The 21451-nt window shown below is 51.4% G+C and overlaps 1 protein-coding gene across 1 annotated transcript; it reads right to left on the bottom strand.

Moving 5' to 3' along the window:
• Positions 1–470: 470 nt before the first annotated feature.
• On the bottom strand, positions 471–15972 carry LOC135974463 (E3 ubiquitin-protein ligase TRIM39-like). The gene is made up of 5 exons (XM_065562655.1): positions 15342–15972; positions 11871–11954; positions 9611–9736; positions 9127–9149; positions 471–3027 (listed from the first exon to the last, which is right to left on the bottom strand). The coding sequence occupies exons 1-5, from the start codon at positions 15666–15668 to the stop codon at positions 2964–2966; spliced, it is 624 nt and encodes a 207-aa protein (XP_065418727.1). The 5' UTR covers positions 15669–15972; the 3' UTR covers positions 471–2963.
• Between the last annotated feature and the right edge of the window lie 5479 nt (positions 15973–21451).

Below are 21451 nucleotides of genomic sequence, written 5' to 3'. Positions count from 1 at the left end.
CTCTTGTGGACCTCCAGCTCCAACAGTCCTGGCCTCGACTCCCATTGCAGTCTGTAGAGAACTGCAGCATAGCACCTCCCTACAAGCCCCCTCAGCATTCCTCATAGCCAGCATGCCGGTCCCTACCACTCCACACTGCGGAAAACGTGAACAACCAGAGCTGACCTGTGAGAGCCATCGTTGATGTAGCTACAATGAACATCAGTGTTCCTTCCTCTGGTTTATTTATTAAGTCTCCCTAATTTTTTTAAGTTAAAATGTATTTACTTTTAAGTTTTTCAGATTGTGTGTTGGGAGCTGTTTTCATTCGTGAATAAAACTCTTTTGTTTTGAAAGCGATTCACCTTTCCTAGTTTACTACACATGATGTATAATGCCTGCTGGCAGGGAAAGTGGTGATTTGTGCACTGCACTGACAACCCAGCAGGAACGTGCACAGGAATAAAAATTTGGCTGTTTTTGGAGGTCCACTTTCTGTGCCTCCCCTCACCCCCCCGCGGCCAGAGGAGCTGGATCGCCCTTCCCCCCCATGGCTAGAGGAGCTGCCTCTCCCTGCCATGGCCCTGGGGCCGGTGGAGCTGGCTCTCCCTCCCCACTCTCCGCAGCCCCAGGACCAGTGGAGCTCACTTTCCCCCAGCAGCCAGAAGAGCTGGATCTCCTTCCGTGGCCCCAGGGCTGGAGGAGCTCACTCTCCCGGCCCTGGCTCCAGAGGAGTTCTCTGCCCCCACTGATTGTGGGGGCCTGTGGCCCTGCTTGGCCCCCATTGCGCACGCTTCTGCAACCCAGTGGATCAGTGCAGTCAACACAAATGTACAGCAAGCACACCAATGTTAATAGCTGCACTGGCAGTGAGATGTGCCCAGATGTGCAGAGTTCCTAACAGGCCCCCAAACTGCAGTGCCAGGCTGAGCACAGTCAGCCACAGCATATTACCATGGCTCACTGTTAAAGTGCCCTTTCAAAGCCTCCCCAAGCCGTATATAGCCTCGCTGAGCTTGTCTGATAGCCCTTGTGTCTGGCTGTTCAAACTCAGCAAACAGCCCCTCCATCTCCACCCCTGAAGCAACATTTCCCCCTTTGCTTCCCAGATATTATGTAGGACACAACAGGCAGCTATAACCATTGGGATATTTTCACACTGAGATCCAGTCTGGTGAGTAAACAATACCAGCGCCCTTTCAATCTACCAAAGCACATTCACTGGTCATTCTGCACCTGTTGAGCCAGTAGCTGAATCTTTCCTTGGTGCTGTCGAGGTGACCCGTGTTCGGCTTCATGAATCAGGGAAGCTAGGGGTAGGCTGGGACCCCAGGATCAATATTGGCATTTGAACATCAGCAATGGTAATCCGCTGATCAGGAAAGAAGGTCCCTGCTTGTAGCTTTCTGAACAGTCCTGTGCTCTTAAAGATGTGAGTGTCATGCACTTTCCATGACCAGCCAACACTGATGTAGGTGACGCATCCCTGGTGATCCACCAGCACTTTCATGACCATGGAAAAGTAGCCCTTTCTGTTGGTGTACTCTGTGGAAAGGTGATCTTAGGGCAAAATAGGGTCCATTGCTCCACTGCAGTTTGGGAACCCCTTAGCTGCAAATCCATCCACTAAGTCCTGCATGTTGCCAAGAGTCACAGTCCTGCATAGCAGGAGACGATTAATGGCCCCACACATTTGAATGACAGTGGCCCCCACAGTGGATTTTCCCACTCCAAAATGACTTCTCACTGACCAGTAGCAAACCGGCTTTGCAAGTTTCCACAGTGTGATTGCCACTCATTTCTCCATTGTCAGGGCAGCTCTCAGTTTGGTGTCTCTGTGCTGGAGGGCTGTGCTAAGCTCAGCACACAGATCCAGAAATGTGGCCTCGCTGTGACACTCTGTACCTCAAAATAGCACCATGGAACCCCCATATTCTCCACTGTGATATGATTATTATATGTTTTGTACAATGCATGCCTTATGAGGTATCAGTTAGAAAGTCTTGATTTGTTGAACCTTAATATCCTGTTGGGTTGTATGTACTATCATTGTATGTGAAGTTATAAAATATTGCTGTGTGTGTGTGTGTTACTGAAATATGAGGTAAATGGGAAATTCCCACAGCTAGCCTTTCAGTGGCAACAAAGGAGTAACTAACACTGACAAAACAGATTTACATCAGGACCAGCCAGACGTGTTGATGGCCCATCAAGAAGAATCCACTCTCCCAGAGATCCCTCAGAGAGGGCACATACACAATGGGGACTACCTAACCCCCATGTCACAGCAAGGAGAGAATGTATAAATGAGGGTTGATGACATCACCACTTAGCCTCTCTCCTCCCCCATCTCAACATCTGGAAGATCGTCTGGAAAACAAAGACTTTGAACTGGGGAGACTGGTTCCAGGCTGAGGAGGAAATTCAGCCTGTGTATTAAGAACCGTAATCTATCTGCAACATCCAATGGGGTAAGAAAAGCTGTTTGATTCAACTCTTGCTTAGTCTGTTAAAGTGTAGAATTTAGATTATGATTCTGTATTTTGTTTCTTGCACTGTCCAAAGGAGTCTTGAGCAGCATAAGACAGTACATTACTGGGATTCAAGGCTGGGGAGATTTGCTGGTGTTTCTCTATACATTTCATGAATAGTTTAAAGAGCATTCATGCAGCTTAGCCGGGTTGTGTCTTCACATGTTGATGACTGAGTGATCACAGCACCTGGAGAGATGTACTGCATGGCATTGTGCGAAACAGCCCAGGCTAGAGTGTTAAGAGGGCACAGCAGTACCACAGGTTCAGGTTGTACCCCTGGGATCCCATCACACTTGTGCATTTGAAAGTTCTGCAGCCATTTCTCATTGTCCCAAACCTGTATTATAATGCAATCCCAGCAGTCAGTGTTTGTTTCTTGGGCCCTGAAGCAGCGCTCCACCATCTGCAGCTGTTCCATGAACGCCAACAACAACCTTGAGTTAGTTCTTGTTATGTCCCACAGCAAACTGACCAACAGGAAATCATTATGTTCCTTGCAGTTCTTCTTGCGGTTCTACAAATAACAGAAGATCATGTGTCCTGTCCTTGCAATAGCTGTGCACTATTGTCATGAGCTGAGCCTGTGAGCTGTGCTGGGCAGGGAGACTCAGCTGCTTTAACTCTGCCAGGAGAGGCAGGAGAAAAGCTGGGAGCTGCAGGAAGGGGCTGCTGCTTTCTGGGAGTGGGGAGGCACTGCTTTCTGGGGGCAGGTTGCCGGGGGGGCATGACTCAGCTGTTCCAGGGTTGTGCCCCCCATTATCAGCAGGCATGGGTCATCTCTGCCTCAGCCTTTCACTCCTCTGGGGTCACCTGGAGAACTCCTCTCCTGCATAGGTGCTCTCCAGGTACATATAGTTATACGGTCATCATCCTCCACCTCCTACCCCCATATATCCAGACACACAGGCATGCACACAGGGCCAGATGTCCAGCTGGTGTAAATCAGAGTTACTGCATTGGAATCATTGAACCCCCCTGTGGGTCCGGGGACAGAATAGGCCCACTGCTTCTCCTACATAAGAGGCGACTAAAAGGGCGCTGCCTGGAGAGGGATGGGCTCCGCCAAGTTAGAAATTTGCCCAAGACACGCCATATGATGAGCAAGTCTACGATGTCCATACTGGATTGATCACAGACTGGGTTAATAATGACCACGCCATCCATCTCCCACCAGAGCAGACATGACAAGTATACTACTGGTGTAACCCCAACAAAGAGTATCCATGGAAGAGATAACATCACCATAGCCGCATGGAATGTAAGGACATTGAGACAAATAGGGAGGTTGAAAGAACATATGTATGAAATGGAACAATACACCTGGTACCTTCTAAGAATCTCTGAGGTCAGATGGAAGAACTTTGGAGAGGTACTAACGGAAGAAGGCCATATATTCTATTATAGCGGAGAGGACAAACATGTCAACGGCATAGGATTTCTTGTGCACAAGATATCAAGAATTTAGTATTAGGATGCCGCCCAATATCCAGCAGGCTTATTTCCATCCATCTAAAGGCAGTACCATTTAATATCACAGTGGTATAAGTCTACGCCCCTACAACAGACTATGATGATGAGCAAACTGAAGATTTTTACAATCAGTTCCAAGACATCATCACAGGAAAGATATCTTGATTGTACAAGGAGATGGGAATGCTAAAGTGGGTACTGACACACAGGCAGATTGGCAAGATTATTGTGGCCCTTTCTGTAATGCGGTAACCAATGAGATAAGATTGAGACTTTTGGAGTTTGCCAGCTATAACAATCTGGTTCTTGCAAACACATTAGGAGAACATAAAGCATCCAGATGAGACAATCAACATGGCACACATCTAATGGTCTACCTCACAGCCAGATCGACTACATAATGTTGCAAAAACCAATTTTGTTCTGGGATTAACAGAGCTAAAACAAGGAGTTTTCCCAGTGCTGATATTGGAAGTGATCACGACCTTGTGATGCTAAATTTTTGGCTGCAGCTAAGGAAAATTGTCAGCCCAAAGTTCACCAGAGACTGAAACATTGCAGAGTAATTCCAAGCAATGATCAGCGGAAAATTTGCCCCGCTGCTTGCTCTAGAGCAGGGGTCTCAAACACACAGCCCGCGGGCCACATGCGGCCTGCAGAGTTATTTCCTGCGGCCCGCCATAGGCGCCAACTCCACCAGCAGCCAAGCTCCCCTCACTCCCACCCTCCCTTTCTTCCCCCCCTCGAGAGTGCCATATCCCTGCTCCTCTGCCTACCTCCCAGCGCTTCCCACCACCAAATAGCTGTTTGGCAGCGCTTAGGACTTTCCAGGAGGGAGAGGGGAGGAGCGGGGACACGGCACACTCAGGAGAGGAGGCGGAGAAGAGGCGGGGCTGGAGTGAGCATTTGGGGAAGGGGTTGGAATCGGGCAGGGAGGGGGTGGAGTTGGGGCAGGGACTTTGGGGAAGGGGTTGGAATGGGGGCAGGGAAGGGGTAGGAAGAGGCGGGGCAGGGGTGGGGCTTCATGGAACAGGAGGGAGTGAGGGCGGGGCCGGGGGAAATGGAGGGGACTTTAACCAAAGTAATTCTAAAAGTAAATGTGTGTTTTGTCATTTGAGTGAGGTGCATTACTGAGTATTTATATTTTATTAAAACCCCTTTTGCATTACAGTTTTAAAAAACTTAATACGTTGACTTTTAATAGCATACTATATTACTCTTCATTTTTTTCATTTTTGACTATACTTTTGTATCGTATGAAAATGTTTCAGTGATGCAGCCCTTGGGCCAATGTACTAGTCCTCATGTGGCCCTCATGGTGATTTGACTTTGAGATCCCTGCTCTAGAGGAAGACGTTGAAACAACGACCAACAATTTCAATGCTGTAATGAAAGAGGCAGCAATGGACATCCTTGGGAAACATCGTAAGAAGACAAAACCATGGGTCACAAATGAAATACTACAAATGTGTGACATTAGAAGAGAACTTAAGAGAGATAAGAACAGCACTGAGGGAGCTGATAAATACAGAGCGATTGGCAGAAATATCAAGAAAGGAATGAAGGTGGCCAAGGAGATATGGATTGAAAAATAATGCTCTAAAATTTAAGAGTGTATTAATAATAAAAATAGAAAACGAGCCTTCCTGGTTGTAAAAAATCTGACGACGGAAAGATGGACCAAAGATAATGCAATTCAAGACAAAGAAGGGAACAGTCTTACAGAAGAAAGGGACATCATCAGTAGGCGGACAAACTACTGCTCTGATCTATACAACCACCAGACAAATGGAGATCCTAGTGTCTTAGACAGCCCAGATTCAACAGAGGAGGACAACTTTCCAATACTACATGAAGAAGTGGAGACAGCTGTGAAATCACTCAAGAAAGGAAAGGCTACAGGTATTGACGAATTGATGAAATTCAGAGGAGAAATAGTAATAGATGTACTCACCAAGATCTGCAGCAAAATCTGGCAGACCGGTGAGTGGCCTTCCATGAGGACACAGTCACTAATCATCACTCTGCCAAAGAAAGGCAACCTGCAATTGTGTCAAAATTACCGGACCATAAGTTAGGGTGACCAGACAGCAAGTGTGAACAATCAGGACAGGGGTTGGGGAGTAACAGGCATCTATATAAGACAAAGCCCAGAATATCAGGACTGTCCCTATAAAATCGGAACATCTGGTCACGCTACCATAAGCTTAATTAGCCATCCCAGCAAAGTGATGTTGAAAGTCATATTGAACAGATTGAAGCCACAAGCAGAGAATATCATCGCTGAAGAACAGGCTGGCTTTCATGCTGGAAGAAGTACCACAGAACAGATTTTCAACCTTCGTGTTCTATGTGAGAAGTACTTACAACACCAGCAGGACATCTACCATGTCTTTGTTGACTTCAAGAAGGCGTTTGACAGAGTATGGCGCAAAGCTCTCTGGGTAACCATGAAGAAGTACAATGTTGGTCATAAGCTTATTCTTACCATTAAACAACTGTATGCCAAGGCCAGCAGTGCAGTTCTCGTCAATGGCACAATAGGAGAGTGGTTTCGCACCACTGTTGGAATCCGGCAAGGCTGCCTTCTTTCACCCACACTGTTCAACATCTACTTGGAGCGCATAGTGACTGATATCCTAGAAGATCAGATATGCACAGTCAGCATTGGGGGGCGAACAATCTCAAATCTTCGGTTCGCTGATGACATTGACAGCCTGGCAGGCAGCGAAGATGAACTTGCCAACCTTGTGAAAAGATTGGATGAAAATATGTCATGGAAATCAGTGCAGAGAAAACCAAGCTGATGACAAACAAATGTGATGGGATCAGCTCACATATAACTGTCAGTGGACAAGAGCTGGAGACAGTGAAACAGTTCAAGTATCTGGGGGCAATCATCATTGATGAAGGATCCAAGGCAGAAATTCCAGCAAGAACTGCGCAATCAACAGCAGCAGTGGCAAAGCTCAAGCCAATTTGGAGGAATAAGAAAATCTCCCTCGAATCCAAACTGAAACTGCTGCACTCATTGGTCATCTCCATTTTTCTGTATGCGTGCGAGACTCTTATGGCAGAACTAGAACAGAAAATACAAGTTGGAGAGATGAGATACTTCCGTAAAATCCTGGGCATCTCCAACTTCGACCACGTCACTAATGAATAGGTCCACAACATCATCACCCAATGCGCTGGGTCATATGAAGACCTCCTGACGATTCTGAAGAAGTGCAAGCTGAAGTGGTACCGCCATGTAACAAGATCACCTGGCCTATCCAAGATCATCCTCCAAGGGACAATACATGTGAACAGAAGAAAAGGTAGACAGAAGAAGAGATGGATTGACAACATAAAAGAGTGGACAGGAATGGACTTTGCGGAGACTCAAGCATTGACACACAATCGTCAGGGGTGGAGACAATTGGTTGATTGCTCATCAATGACGGTGCCCCAACGACCAATGCGGTTATGGGAGTGATGATGATGATGATGCATTGGAATCAATGGAGCCAGACCCCCTGCTGGTGGGAATTGGCTGTAGCTCCATTGGAGTCAATGGGGCCAGATCCCTTGCTGGTGGGAATTGGCTGTAGCTCCATTGGAGTCAATGGAGCCAGACCCCCTGCTGGTGGGAATTGGCTGTAGCTCCATTGGAGTCAATGGGGCCAGATCCCTTGCTGGTGTCAATCAGGATTACGCCACTAGAGTCAACGTGGCTGTGCTGATTTGCACCAGCTGAGGATCTGGCTCATAGCTTGGGCCCTACCAAATTCATGGTCCATTTTGGTCAATTTCAGTCAAAGGATTAAAAAAATTGAAAATTTAATTATTTCAACTATTTAAATCTGAAATTTCACAATGTTGTATTTGTAGGGGTCCTGACCCGAAAAGGAGTTGTGGGGGGGGGTCTCAAGGTTATTGTAGGGGGGTTACAGTACCTTTACTTCTGCGCTGCTGGTGGTGGTGCTGCTGCCTTCAGAGCTGGGCAGCTGGAGAGCAGTGGCTGCTAGCAGGGAGCCCAGCTCTGAAGGCACTGGCAGCAGGGCAGAAATAAGGATGGCATGGTATGGTATTGCCACCCTTACTTCTGCGCTGCTACTTGCAGAGTTGGGCCCTCAGTCAACAGCTGCCATTCTCTGGCCGCCTAGCTCTGAAGGCAGCAGCGCAGGAGTAAGGGTGGCCTGGTATGGTATTGCTACCCTTACTTCTGTGCTGCTGCTGGTGGGGTGCTGCCTTCAGAGCTGGGCGCCCGGCCTACAGCCCCTGCTCTCTAGCCCCCCAGCTATGAAGGCAGCACAGAAGTAAAGGTGGCAATACTGCAACCCCCCTAAAATAACCTTGTGACACCCCCCCCCCCCCCCGCTACTCCCTTTTGGGTCAGGACTCCCAATTTGAGAAATGCTGGTCTCCCCCTGTGAAATCTGTGTAGTATAGGGTAAAAGCACACAAAAGACCAGATTTCACAGGGGGAGACCAGATTTCACGGTCCATGACGCATTTTTCATGGCCGTGAATTTGGTAGAGCCCTACTCATAGCTTAGAGAAGCACCTATAAAATGAGATGCTATTACCTCAAGGCCTTCCTCCGAGGGCTTTCACTGGGTTCAGACACCCACAAGGAGTAGCTCTTCCAAGCTCTCCCAACACCTTGACTGATCCATGAAAACGAGACTGGTCAATGAGCAGAGTCTAGTCCTCACTCCCAGGGGCAGGTCTCCAGATTCTGCAGCTAATGGTGCTGCCCAGAAAATTCCAAGTAGCAATGATCCACCTCACTCAAATTTGTGATAGCAAATTGGCTGGGCATTGCTATGTCTGCCCAGTTACACCATCGTGGAGTGCTGAGACAGCACCACCTATTTCATCCCGGAATCCACAGCTCAAGAAACCTCAAAGGGCAGAAGGAGCGCCTGCATCAAGGGCTTTTAGCCAGTCAAGACTATGTCCACATGCTCACATCACATCATCTATCTATCTATCTACCTACCTGTTCCTTCCTCTGGAGCATCTGGATAGATAGAAACCAAAGTGATAGGTGCTTTATAAATACCAAAAATAAATAGCCAGATCTCTGGTTTATGAAGGTTATTAGGGGTTGCATGCTTTAAAGGATTGTTCTGTCTGAGAAGGGGAGAGTCCTTACCTGCTCAAGATGATATTTTCATCCTGCACCAGATGAGAGAGGAAGAAAGAAAGTCAGGTTACATTGTAGGTTTTCCTTTCCTCATGTTAAGTAAAATTCTTCCCTTCCCTCTGGCCTTGCCTTTCTAATGGCTTCCAATGCATGGGGTCAGCCTGGCCATGGAGAGTGCCCCCTGCCCTGCTCCCTGCACCAGAGGCCCCCTAGTGCTACTCTGGAGCATTAGGGCCAGCCCTGACTGCTAAAGGAGAGTGGAGTGCCCCATGCTGATCTCTGTCCCTGCAGCACAGGCCCCCTAGCGCTGCACTGGGGCTTTGGAGCCAGCACTGACTGCGAGGCCCCCTGTTGAGCCCTCTCTGTCCCCACATTGCATTAGAATCCAGGGGACAATTCTGAATAGACATTGGCAGCCCTAGAGAGAGTTGGGGGTCTCCCCAGGAGGGCTTGTCCCTTGGATCTGGGCCGTGACTCTGTGTTGCCATCTCACCTGCTGCTCTGGGTCTGGCTCCTCTTTCCTCTCTTCCCCCTCCTCCCTTGTGCCATTCCTCTCCTCCATCTCCTGCAGCTTCTGAAGGATCATCTGCTGCCCGTCCTGCAGGAAGTGGAGCAGGTGCTGCAAGGCAGATAGTAAGTTGTCAGCAGCGCCTGCTTGGGGGTCTCAGTGCTGCACTGGGGACACAGCTCTAGAGAGGTTCTAGGACACAGCTGAAAAACCAGGGCGTAACCAGAGTAGGGTGACCAGATCACCCAAGACAAATATCGGTGACGCGGGGGGGGGGGGGGGGGGGGGCATGGCGGGAGGCGGGGCCAAAAAAACCCCAAACAAACAAACAAAAAACACCTTCCTCCGCAAGCCTGGATGGAGGCCCGGGAGACTCAGGGGAAGCGTGGGGCCGGGGTGAGTAACAGTCCGGCCTGGCCCCGAGCAGGCAGGACTCAGTTGGGCGGTAGGGAGAGGAGGGGGGCGGCCTGCGGGGCCAGGCGGCGGCTGTTCTCACCCCCGGGCAGTGGGACTCGGGAGCAGCCGCTGCTGCAGCTCCCACTGCCGCGGGGGGAGGAAGCGGCCATGGCGCTCCGCGGCTGCAGCTCTGGCGCCCCCGAGCCCCCCGAGCCGGGGCCTGCTGCGGGGACCCAGCAGCGCGCACGCTGCGCCCAGCCCCTGGCCAGCATCTGGGCTGCTGCCCAGCTGGTGCTATCCCGCGGCGGCCCCGGAGTGGGGGCAGCAGGCCCCAGCCCCCCCGTCCCGCAGGGGAACAAACGGGGCTGGGCGGCCGATGCCTCCGCCCCGGGGCCGCCGCGGGATAGCACCAGCTGGGCAGCAGCCCAGACGCGACTGGCCAGGGGCTGGCTCCCAGCGTGCGCGCTGCTGGGTCCCTGCAGCAGGCCCCGGCTCGGGGGGTTCGGAGGCGCCGCAGCCACGGAGCCCCATGGCCGCTTCCTCCCCCGCGGCAGTGGGAGCTGCAGCAGCGGCTGCTCCCGAGTCCCGCTGCCCGGGGGGGAGAACAGCCGCCGCCTGGCCCCGCGGGCCGCCCCCCTCCTCTCCCTACCGCCCAACTGAGTCCTGCCTGCTGGGGACCAGGCCGGACTCTTACTCACCCCGGCCCCGCGCTTCCCCTGCGTCTCCCGGGCCTCCCTCCAGCGCTTGCGGAGGGAGGGGGAATGGTGAGCCCGGGGAAGAGGCGGGGATTCGGGGAGGGAGCCAATTGGGGGAGGAGGGGGCGGAGTCGGGGCAGGGGGGGGGGCGAGCACTTCCGGGCTCCAGGTCCGGGGCATTTCCTTGTTTGTCCAGGGTCCCGACCGCATGTCGGTCGGGACGCGGGACAAACAAGGAAATATCGGGACAGTCCCGATAAAATCGGGACGTCTGGTCACCCTAAACCAGAGCTGCCCAACCTGCTTAAAACTGGGAGTTCAGATGCCCAAGGGCTACAGGGGAAGAACCTGGAAAGGGTCTAGTGGGGGATGGTGGATAAGCAACCAATGTGAGCTCCCAGGGCGATGCTGTGGAGCAAAGGGCTAACGTGATCCTAGCTCAGGGGGTGGGCAAACTTTTTGGGCCGAGGGCCACATCTGGGCGGGGAAATTGTATGCAGGGCCGGAGCAGAGGGTTGGGGTGCGGGAGGGAGTTCGGGGTGTGGGATGGGGCTCAGGGCAAGGAATTGGGGTAGAGGAGGGGTGCGATGTGTATGAGGAGGCTCAGGGAAGGGGGTTGGGGTCAAGGCCGGCTCTACCATTTTTGCCACCCCAAGCAAAAATAAATAAATAAAAAATGCTCAGACTGCCACAGCCCGAACTGCCAAAGTGCAAAAAAAAAAAAAAAAAAGCTGCCCGGACTCTGTTGCCCCAAGAATGGACGGACTGCCGCCCCTTAGCATGTGCCACCCCAGGTTGGGGTGCAGGAGGAGTGTGGAGTGCAGGAGGGGGCTCAGAGCAGGGATGCAGACTGCGGGAGGGGGCTCAGGACAGGGGGTTGGGGTGCAGGGTGCGGTAGGGGACTCAGGACAGGGAGTTGGGGTGCACAGGGGTGCAGGAAGGGAGCTCAGGGCAGGGAGTTGGGGGGTGGGGTGCAGGAGGGGTTTGGGCCTCCAGGTACCTCCCCCGAAGCTCCCATTGACCACGGTTCCCTGTTCCCGGCCAATGGGAGCTGTGGGGGGCAGTGCCCGGGTGTGGGCTATTCAGCCCTGGGGTATGCAGGGCTGCCAAGTCAAGGAGCTAGACGTGGCTAATGGGGTGATAGGGTCACCTGCCTGTTGCATTTCTCTGTCGCATGGGAGGCTCAGCACGATCTCCAGGTCCCTCTTCAGAGTCTCTAGACACTGCCTGAAACTCTCCTGGAGGCGGAAGAAAGTCTGGTTAGTGAACAGATCCATCCCACTCAGCATCGGAGGCAGAGAGAGTCTCTGGGATCTCCAGCTGGAGGTGATCTCAGCTGAGCAGGGATTCTCTCAGTGTGTCTGGGCAGCACCTGGCACAGGGAGGTGCTGATCTCAGATGAGGCTTTAAGTGCTACTGTAACATGCATAACAATAAACTCTCCCATTGTTAATTTCATGCCATTCCTTCTAGTTTATTCCCACCCTCCAAATAACACCTCCCCCTCCTTGGTCTTTGCACCTCTTGTGGTCCTTGTCCCCTCAGCTGGCATAGATTTTTGTTCTTTTACTCTTTCCTTATTACAATCCAATCCCTGCCACACCCTGGGTTTCACAGCACTAACAGCACTGCAGACCTTATATATGCACCTCCACCCCAGGATCACGTCTGTCCTGTAATGGGGAGGCCTCAAAGGGAAAGCTGAAAGTGCAATGCAATTTGGGACAGCCCCTTAGGGCATGTCTATGCTGCAATTAGACACCCAGAGCTAGCCTGTACCAGCTGACTTGGGCTCAGACTAAGGGGCTGCAGCCCCAGTTCTGCAACCCCTCCCTACCCTACCCTACCCTACCCTACCCTGGGCTCTAGGCTGAGCCCAAATGTCTACACTGCAATCAAACAGCCCTGTAGCCCGAGCCAGCTTGTGTAACACTGACAGACCCTGGTCATCAGTGGGCAGGATCGAACCTGGGACTGCTGAAGCTTAGTGCATGAGCCTCAACTGTATGAGCTAAAAGCCACCTGGCACTTAGCTAAGGCTGTAGAGCAGACTCATTAATCTCTCTCTCTAAGTGGTCTTGGTGCCACTAGATGGGACAGAACATCGTACCCAGGAGGTGTGTGGGTTACACTTGCTCAGGCCAGCCATGTGTTTTTAATTGCAGTGGTGACATAACCTCAGAGCTAGTCTCAGTGGCGTAGCCAGCTTCTAAGAGGAGGGGGAGCAAACATAAAAAAGGCGCCCCCCCTTGGCTCCTCCTGTGGCCACGCCCCCCTTGGCTCCTCCTCCGGCCGCACCGCCCCTCCCCCCCCATGGCTCCTCCGGCCCTGCAGTGCCACCCCCCATGCCCCCCCCTCGCTCCTCCGGCCGCGGCTGCCGGCCGCCATGCTGCGCCCCCCTGCTCCTCCGGCCGCGCCCGCTGCCCCACCATGGCTGCCAGCCTGCACCCCCCTCACTCCTCCAGCCGCGGCTGCCAGCCACGGTGCGGGCCGCATGCCGCACCCCCCCTGCTCCTCCGGCCGCGCCCGCTGCCCCCCCATGGCTGCCGGCTGCGCTGCAGGCCGCCAGCCTGCACCCCCCCTCGCTCCTCCGGCTGCTTTTGGAAAGGCGGGGGAAGCGGCTGCTTCCCCTGCACCCCGCTAGCTACACTACTGGCTAGTCTATACTAGAAAATTAGATTGACCAAGCCTCAGGGGTGTGAAAAATCCACACCCCCGAGCAACATAGGGCATGTCTACATTACACCCATAAGTCAACCTATGTTAGGTTGATTTACAGCCACCACAGTAATTACTGTGTTTTTTCATGTCTACACTGCCCTCCTTCTGTCAGTGCATGTCCTCACCAGGAACACTTCCACCGACCAAACTGGGGCAGCGTGGGGGGCTGAGAACCAAGACTCTCAGCTCCATGCAGCTCCCCACCACGAGCCCAGCTGCCCCCTGGGCTCTTGGCTCCCCATTCCTGGCCGTCAACATGTGAGATCAGAGACAGGTGAGCTCAAAGGGGGGACTCCAATCTCACTTCCCCACTGTGTGCTGAGAAGGGAATCAGGACAGCAGTGCAGGGAGCTGGTGTTTACACAAAGCCACAGGAGCAGCTAAGGGCCAGGGGAGGTTGGTCCCTGGCACTGAGGGACGATTTGAGGCCCAAGAGGAAAGAGTGGGAACCAGTGTGCGGTTTTGCTAGTTTCTGTTCCCAGTCTCTTTGACATGAATTGTGAACTGAATAGAAATGGGACTGAAATGCAACCTCTACAAAATGTACCTAGTGTTAGAGCAAAAGATCAACTATTTGCCTATAAGCCCAGCTGTTATATCAGGAGCAACGACTGTTTCTGCAAAACACCCGCTGCAGCCTTCTGTGCAGCAAGATTATGTGATAACACAAGGCGGCCAAACCACCAGCCTAGGTGAGACAGACAGGCACTGCTATTTCAGTCTAACATATGCCTCAGAGTGGGGGGCAGGGGGAAGCGGGTGCTGTGGAAAGAAGTGATGAGTTCAAGCAAATGTTAAACCACATCCTGTTATGTATCCATTCCCTTGCCTCTCTCTCAATCTGCATACAAGGCCTTTTGAAATGTTCCTTCCGCATACACGTATAAGGTATGCATGCTAAGTTGTTTGTTGGTAGGTATAAAAAGGTTTGCTCCACACTTGTAAGGGGCTCTCTCTCTGGCATTAGCCGAGGAGAGCGCCCACTCAGCTGACTGGTCAATAAAAACTTAAATAAAAACTCCCGTGCCTCCTTGGGGTAATTGGGCAGCTCCAGGGGGAAACGAGCCCATTTGGCTAACACTAGGAAACAACATAGAGGATCAGAGCAGTGGCCCATCTAGCCTGGTATCTGCCCCTACACACACACCCATCCCCCTCCTCATTGCCCCAGATCAGACCCATGGGCCCATCCTGCCCGGTGTCCTGTCTCTAAGAGTGGCCAGTGCAGAGCATTTCAGAGGAAGGAGCAAGAAACGCCACACTGATTTATCCGTCTTTCATACTTGCCCTCTGCCTGTCTCTCCAATCTCCACACATCTCCCCATAGCCCTCTAGCTCTCCAATCTCCATCCAGCTCTGTCTAGCTAACCAAGCTCCACACACAGCCCTCTGCCCGCCTGCCTGATCTCTGCACAACCCTCTTTGTCTGTGTGGTCACTCACCTCCCTGCCTGTGGTCTTGGACTGCTCCCTTCCCCCTGCTAATACAAGTTCAGTGCTAACCAGCTGTGAAACTCTGCACAGCCTCTCTTTTCCCAGCCCCAGCTTGGAAGTGGCTGCAGTTAACTCCCTGAGTCTTGGGCTGATTTCACAACATGGAATGTACCAGGTAACAACCTCATCCCAGCTGCTTGGCTGGGTGGGGAGTGCCCCATGGCTGCCCCATTCCAAGTGGGGGTTGGGGTCACGGCGTGGGGCTGCAGGGGACCTGATGTCAGGGTATGGCTCAGGCACCAGAATTGCCTTAATCCATGCCCTCTAAGCTCGGGTGAGACCCCTCCCAATTGCCACTGGGTCCCCCTCCAGCCACCAGCCTTCCCCTGGTGATCTCAGGGCACAGAATTGCACCACCCAGCCATGGGGGCGCTCACTCCCTGCGGCTGCACTGAGTTCTCACTGTTTTACCTGCTGCCCCTGGGGGTCCTTCCCCATGGTGGAGTTGGATGTGGAGCGCACATCCTGGGCCTCATCCTGGGAGAGGAACCGCTGCACAATCTCCACCACATTGGCCAGCGACTTGTTCTGGCGGAAGCTGTGCTGTTGGAAGGACCGGCGGCATAGGGGGCACTGTCTCGGCTCCTCCTCCTCCTCCACCCTGTCCCAGTGCTGGATGATGCAGTCCTCACAGTAGTTGTGCCCGCAGTCCAGCATCACAGGCACCTCCATGTACTTGGTGCAGATGGAGCAGGTAACCTCCAACTGCAGCTCCTGGACCAGGTTGGACCCAGCCATGGTTGGGGGCTGTACTAGGGGCGAGTGCACTTCTGGGATCCCTGTAGAGCTCTGGTCAGCTCCCTGGCACGGCACTCAGCACCCTGCCCCGCTGGGACCCCTGCAATGTAGCTTCCTGACACCCAGCACCCTGTGCCTCTGATCCCTGCAGCCCAGCACTCCGGCACCCAACAATGTGCCCTGCTGGAATCCCTTCACCTCAGCTCCCTGGCATCCAGCTCCCTGCCCTGCTGGGATCCCTGCAGCCCAGCTGCTGAACAGCCACATACATGCCTTGCTGCTGAGTCTGTGTTGACAGGAAGTGGGAGGACACTGAACTACGCTAGTGAACTGAGGGGTGGGGCATGTGCATAGTGGTTTGGCAGCCATGGAAGAGCCAATCCCAAACCCCAAGGGCAGGTAGCCAGAGGCAGATTAAGATTGACTGGGGCCCTGGGCACAAAAAATATTTGGAGCCTTGCACCACCTCAGCACCCAGCCCAAGGCAGGTGGACTGTCTGGGACTCCATGGGTGGCTGTAGTAAGGGGGTGTGGGGTGGAGGCTCGGGCCAGCTCCACACAGGGGGACTACAGACGGGTTTCTGGCTTGCAGCCTGGCCAGGGGGCAGGGCCTCAGGGGGGAAGAGGGGGAGCAGAGGCAGGGCCAGAGTTCCAGTGCTCCTGTGGGGGCCCCCAAATTGCCAGGGCCCCTATACATGGGCCCCATGGGCCTATGCTGTAATCCACCACTGCAATCCTTCGCCCCACCCCCCCAGCCCTCCTTGGGTAGCCCCTGAGAGGGGAGCTCAGTCTTGGGGGTACATTCCCCCCTCTACTGATGGACCCTGTTGGTGCCTCTCACTGTGCTGGCTTCTGGGGACACAAGTGCCTGTTCTGCAGGGTTCAGAGTGGTAGCTGTGTTAGTCTGTATCAGCAAAAACAACAAGGAGTCCTTGTGGCACCTTAGAGACTAACTAATTTATTTGAGCATAAGCTTTCATGGGCTAGAACCCACTTCATCAGATACATGGAGTGGAAAATACAGGAACAGGTATAAATACATGAAAAGATGGGAGTTGCCTTACCAAGTGTGAGGTCAATCTAATGAGGTAATTCAATTAACAGCAGGATACCAGGTGAGGAAAAATAACTTTTGCAGTGGTAATGAGAGTGGCCCATTTCAAACAGTTGATAAGAAGGTGTGAGTAAGAGTAGGGGGATATTAGGTTTAGGTTTTGTAATGACCCAACCACTCCCAGTCTTTATTCAGGCCTAATTTGATGGAGGGCTCATCCCACCCAACAGCTGATTTCAGACAGAGCCCCTGACACCCCACATAGCAAGCAGCCATTCAGAGCTCCCCGTCCCCACTCCTCGTCCGATCCCTGCCAGGCTGAACCAGCAGAGCAGTTACCTCCAGGGGTAGCTCTCACCCCCATCCCCAGAGTGAAGTGCTGTGGGGTGGCCCATAGGGGGCACTGAACCATCCCCCACCCCAGTAAGGCAGGACCCATAGCACATTTCAACCCTTTCAGCTCCCCTGGAAATTATACTTAGCTGCCTCTTTTGAGGCATGGTTTGACTGTTGAGGCCATTGGGCCTGGTGGTGGGGAACAGGATCCTGGGGGCTAATACTGATATTTTATGCATTCACTTCCTCATCCCCTACAGGATCTGGCCTAGCCCCACCATGCCTCAGTTTCCCCTACTCTGTTAAATGGGCACAGAGCAGGCAGAGGCCCACCTCTCTCGTTGATCAGAGAGCCAGCTGCTCTGCATAGGCCCTGGCACCAGTCACTGGTCTCTGCTCCCCCTACAGCACAAGCCTGGGGGAGGCACCCAAAGCCCTATAGGGGGCCCCACAAAATCACCTCCTTCCCCCAAAATCCTCTTGGCAGGGCAGGCAGGGGGTCTGTTGCATTTGGGGCAGTGGAGCCCCAGGCTGTGTGCCTGCTCCAGACCTCTCTGCTCAGAGGGGAAGGAGAAGAGCATGACAGGGACCAGCGGGAAGTGCAGCAAGGAGCCCATTTACTGAAGTAACTGTGGTGCCCTGTGATGCCCCCTTGGGGCCAGCATCCCAGACCAGGGGAGTCCAGGACACAGCTGGCCCCACTCTGCAGAGGAAGAGTAGATGACCTCCTGAGATCTCTTCCAACCCTAATCTTCTATGATTCTATAATAGGCTGGGTGCAGCTGACCCCAAGCCCTGCTGGCTGGCTCCTGGTCCCAGCCAGACTCAGAAGCCATCACTGGAGTCCACAGAGCTTGGGCATCTCTCAAGATCAGGGCCACAAATGGGGGATGAACTTCAGTGTTGATAATGCAAAGTAATGCACATTGGAAAACATAATCCCAATTATACATATAAAATGATGGGCCTAATTAGCTATTACCTCTCAAAGAGATCTTGGAATCATTGTGAATAGTTCTCTGAAAACATCCACTCCATGTGCAGCAGCAGTCAAATAAGTGAACAGAATGTTGGGAATCACTAAAATAGATAATAAGACAGTAAATATCATATTGCCTCTATATAAATCGATGGTATATAAATCTGGAAAATTGCATGCAGATGGGGTCACCCCATCTCAAATAAGACAGTAGTTGAAGCTCTCCTTGGTGCTGTCGAGATGGCTGGTGTACGGCTTCATGAGCCAGGGGAGCAAGGGATAGGCTGGGACCCCAGGATCACTACTGGCATTTCAGCACTACCAGTGATAACCTGCCAGTTGGTAAAGAAAGTCCCTGCTTGCCATAGGCGCCAACTCCATGGGTGCTCCATCTGGAGCACCCATCTGGAGCACCCATAGAAAAAAAATTGTGGGTGCTCAGCACCCACTGGGATAATCAGCTGTGGCAGCTGCAAATCAGCTCTTGCACATGTGGGGGCTCCCCATTAACCTTTGGCAGGCGGCTGGATTAGCTGTAACATGTTGAAAACAAAAATAGGCGGTGGGGTGAGGGTGTGTGTGTGTGAAGGGAAAGGAAATTTTTAAAAAAAGATAAAAATCCCCCTTTTTTCTTTTGCTGCTCTGAAAGGGCCACAATCCTGCAATGATTCATTTGTCTTAACTTTGATTTCACTGTAGTAAAGAAAAACATGCAAGTGGTTGTGGGATCACAGCTGAAGGGCATGTCTACACTACTGACACTTCAGTGGCACAGCTACAGTGTTGAAATTGTGCTACTGTAACACAGTGCTGCAGCAACAGAAGGGTTTTTCTGTCACTGTAGTTAATCCACCCCCTTGAGTGACTGTAGCTAGGTCGATGGATGAAATCTTCCATCAGACAAACTGCCTCTACAGTTGAGGGTAGGTCATCCTAACTACATCACACAGGGTGTGACATTTTTCAGGAGTCTGAGGGATGTAGCTAGGTTGACCTAAGTTTTAGGGATAGGCCTAAGTGTGTTTGTATAGTCCAGGGGTCGGCAACCTGCAGCACACGTGCCAAAGGCGGCACACGAGCTGATTTTTAGTGGCACTCTGCTGTCAGCCAGGGTCCCGGCCACCGGCCTGCTCAGCCTGCTGTCTGCCTGGATGAATGGAACCCCAGGCCGGCAGCGGGCTGAGCCATGAGGCCCTGGCTTCTAGGTACTGCAGCAATTAGAGCTGTCAAACACTTAAAGAACTGCAATTAATTGTGAGATTAAAAAAATAATCATGATTAATCAGTTTTAATTGCACTGTTAAACAATAGAATACCATATATTTAAATATCTTGGGATGTTTTCTACATTTTCAAATACTGATTTCAGTTACAACACAATACGACGTGTACAGTGCTCCTTTTATATTATTTATTACAAATATTTGCACTGTAAAAAGATAAAGAAATAGTATTTCATGCTTCGACCACCGTTCCAGAGAACATGTTTCCATGCTGATGATGGGTTCTGCTCTATAACTATCCAAAGCAGAGCGGACTGACACATGTTCATTTTCATCATCTGAGTCAGATGCCACCAGCAGATGGTTGATTTTCTTTTTTGGTGGTTTGGGTTCTGTAGTTGCTGCTCAGAGTGTTGCTCTTAGACTTCTGAAAGCATGCTCCACACCTCATCCCACTCAGATTTTGGAAGGCACTTCAGATTCTTAAACCTTGGGTCGAGTGCCGTAGCTATCGTTGAAATCTCACATTGGTACCTTCTTTGCGTTTTGTCAAATCTGCTGTGAAGGTGTTCTGAAAATGAACAACATGTGCTGGGTCATCATCCGAGACTGCCATAACACTTTCTATACGGCAGAACACAGGTAAAACCACAGAGCAGGAGATGTACAATTCTCCCCCAAGGAGTTCAGTCACAAATTTAATTAATGCATTATTTTTTTAACAAGTATCAGCATGGAAGCATCTCCTCTGATATGATGTCCGAAGAATGAAGGGGCATACAAATGTTTTAGCATATGTGGCACGTTCTATCATTGTTTAATGGTGCAATTAAAACTGACTAATCAGGATTCATTTTTTTAACCGAGTTAATTTGTTTTGAGTTAATCACTTGAGTTAACTGCAATTAATCAACAGCCCTACCAGCAATATAAATATATCATAGTCATTATTATATAAGGTTCTGGTCCAGCAAACACATCAGCATGTGCTGCACATGACTCCAGGAGCTGGGGCTGCAAGATAAACTCTACATATTGTGAGACACAATAAAAGCACAACAGTTGATAACATGATGCAGAAGGATCAATCCCAGCTATCAGCTAGGGAAAGCTTCTGTTTTTTAACATGTAATCCAAGGTAAATTGGTTTGATGTAATTACAGTGTGTTACCTCAAGGGGAAGAAGGTAACGCTTCAAAGGAAATACTAGAGAAATGGTAGAGGGAAGATAGAACAGGGAAAGCCCCTTTTCTCAGAAGCTGCAGACTCGGCTCCCTTCCGTGTCTGTCACCGGTGGATTTAGCTACCCATAAAATATAATAAAATAAAGAAAAGACAAGATAATATGGTGCAAATAAAGGTAAGTGTATTAGGGATAAAAGGTACAGAAAAACTAGGGAGAATGGGGGGGGGAGTACAAGAATAACACAGTGAAACAGCAAAACCATAAATCAGTAAAATAGTGGATCAGTGACTGACTCTGAGAGCTTGGAGCTCAGGCCCATATACCCTCCCGTGGGATTCTACAAAACAATAAACAATACCCCAACACGGAAACCTTTCTCCTATTGCTCTGATGCAGCAGATGTCACGTACAGGCGTGATGCCCAGGACCTACAACTCTTGGACTGATTTAGAGTCCGTGAGGAGGAACACTGGGGAGTCCAGACGACTGATGGTTCTCGTCGCTGGCGAGGAGACCCTCTGGGATGATGGACACCAGGAGATGCAGGATATAGGAATGACGATGACAGGACTCCTCTTCCTCAAACACACTACGGGATAGATGTTGTTCTTCGATCTCAGCTCTGGAGCTCTGCGAAGACCCGACCGTGTACGAACTGTCGCTGGAATGGACAGCCCCGCGCAGGCGCTGAACAAGACCTTATAAAGCCTTTTTGGTGGGAAGAGTTCTGAGGTGATGGAACGCTTCTGAGGTGATGGAACACTGAGGGTTGGACTTGGCGGGAAAAAACGGTTCTGACTGGTTTAAGCTAGAGTCTGTGTAGCAAAATAAGTCCCCTCTCAAAGATGGAGTTCAAAGTTAGAGTTCATGTACTCCTTTTTGAATTTCAGTTTTAAAGTCAGTGATTCACTTCAGTATTTTAAAAACATCTTATTGATAGCTAAGTGAAACAGTATATTCCATCTAACATATCCCCACCATTTAACTAAAGAAGGAGATAAGATG

Source organism: Chrysemys picta, chromosome 12, assembly GCF_011386835.1.
Source record: "Chrysemys picta bellii isolate R12L10 chromosome 12, ASM1138683v2, whole genome shotgun sequence".
In the NCBI taxonomy this organism is placed as follows: domain Eukaryota; kingdom Metazoa; phylum Chordata; order Testudines; family Emydidae; genus Chrysemys; species Chrysemys picta.
This window is presented reverse-complemented; position numbering and strand designations above follow the sequence as displayed.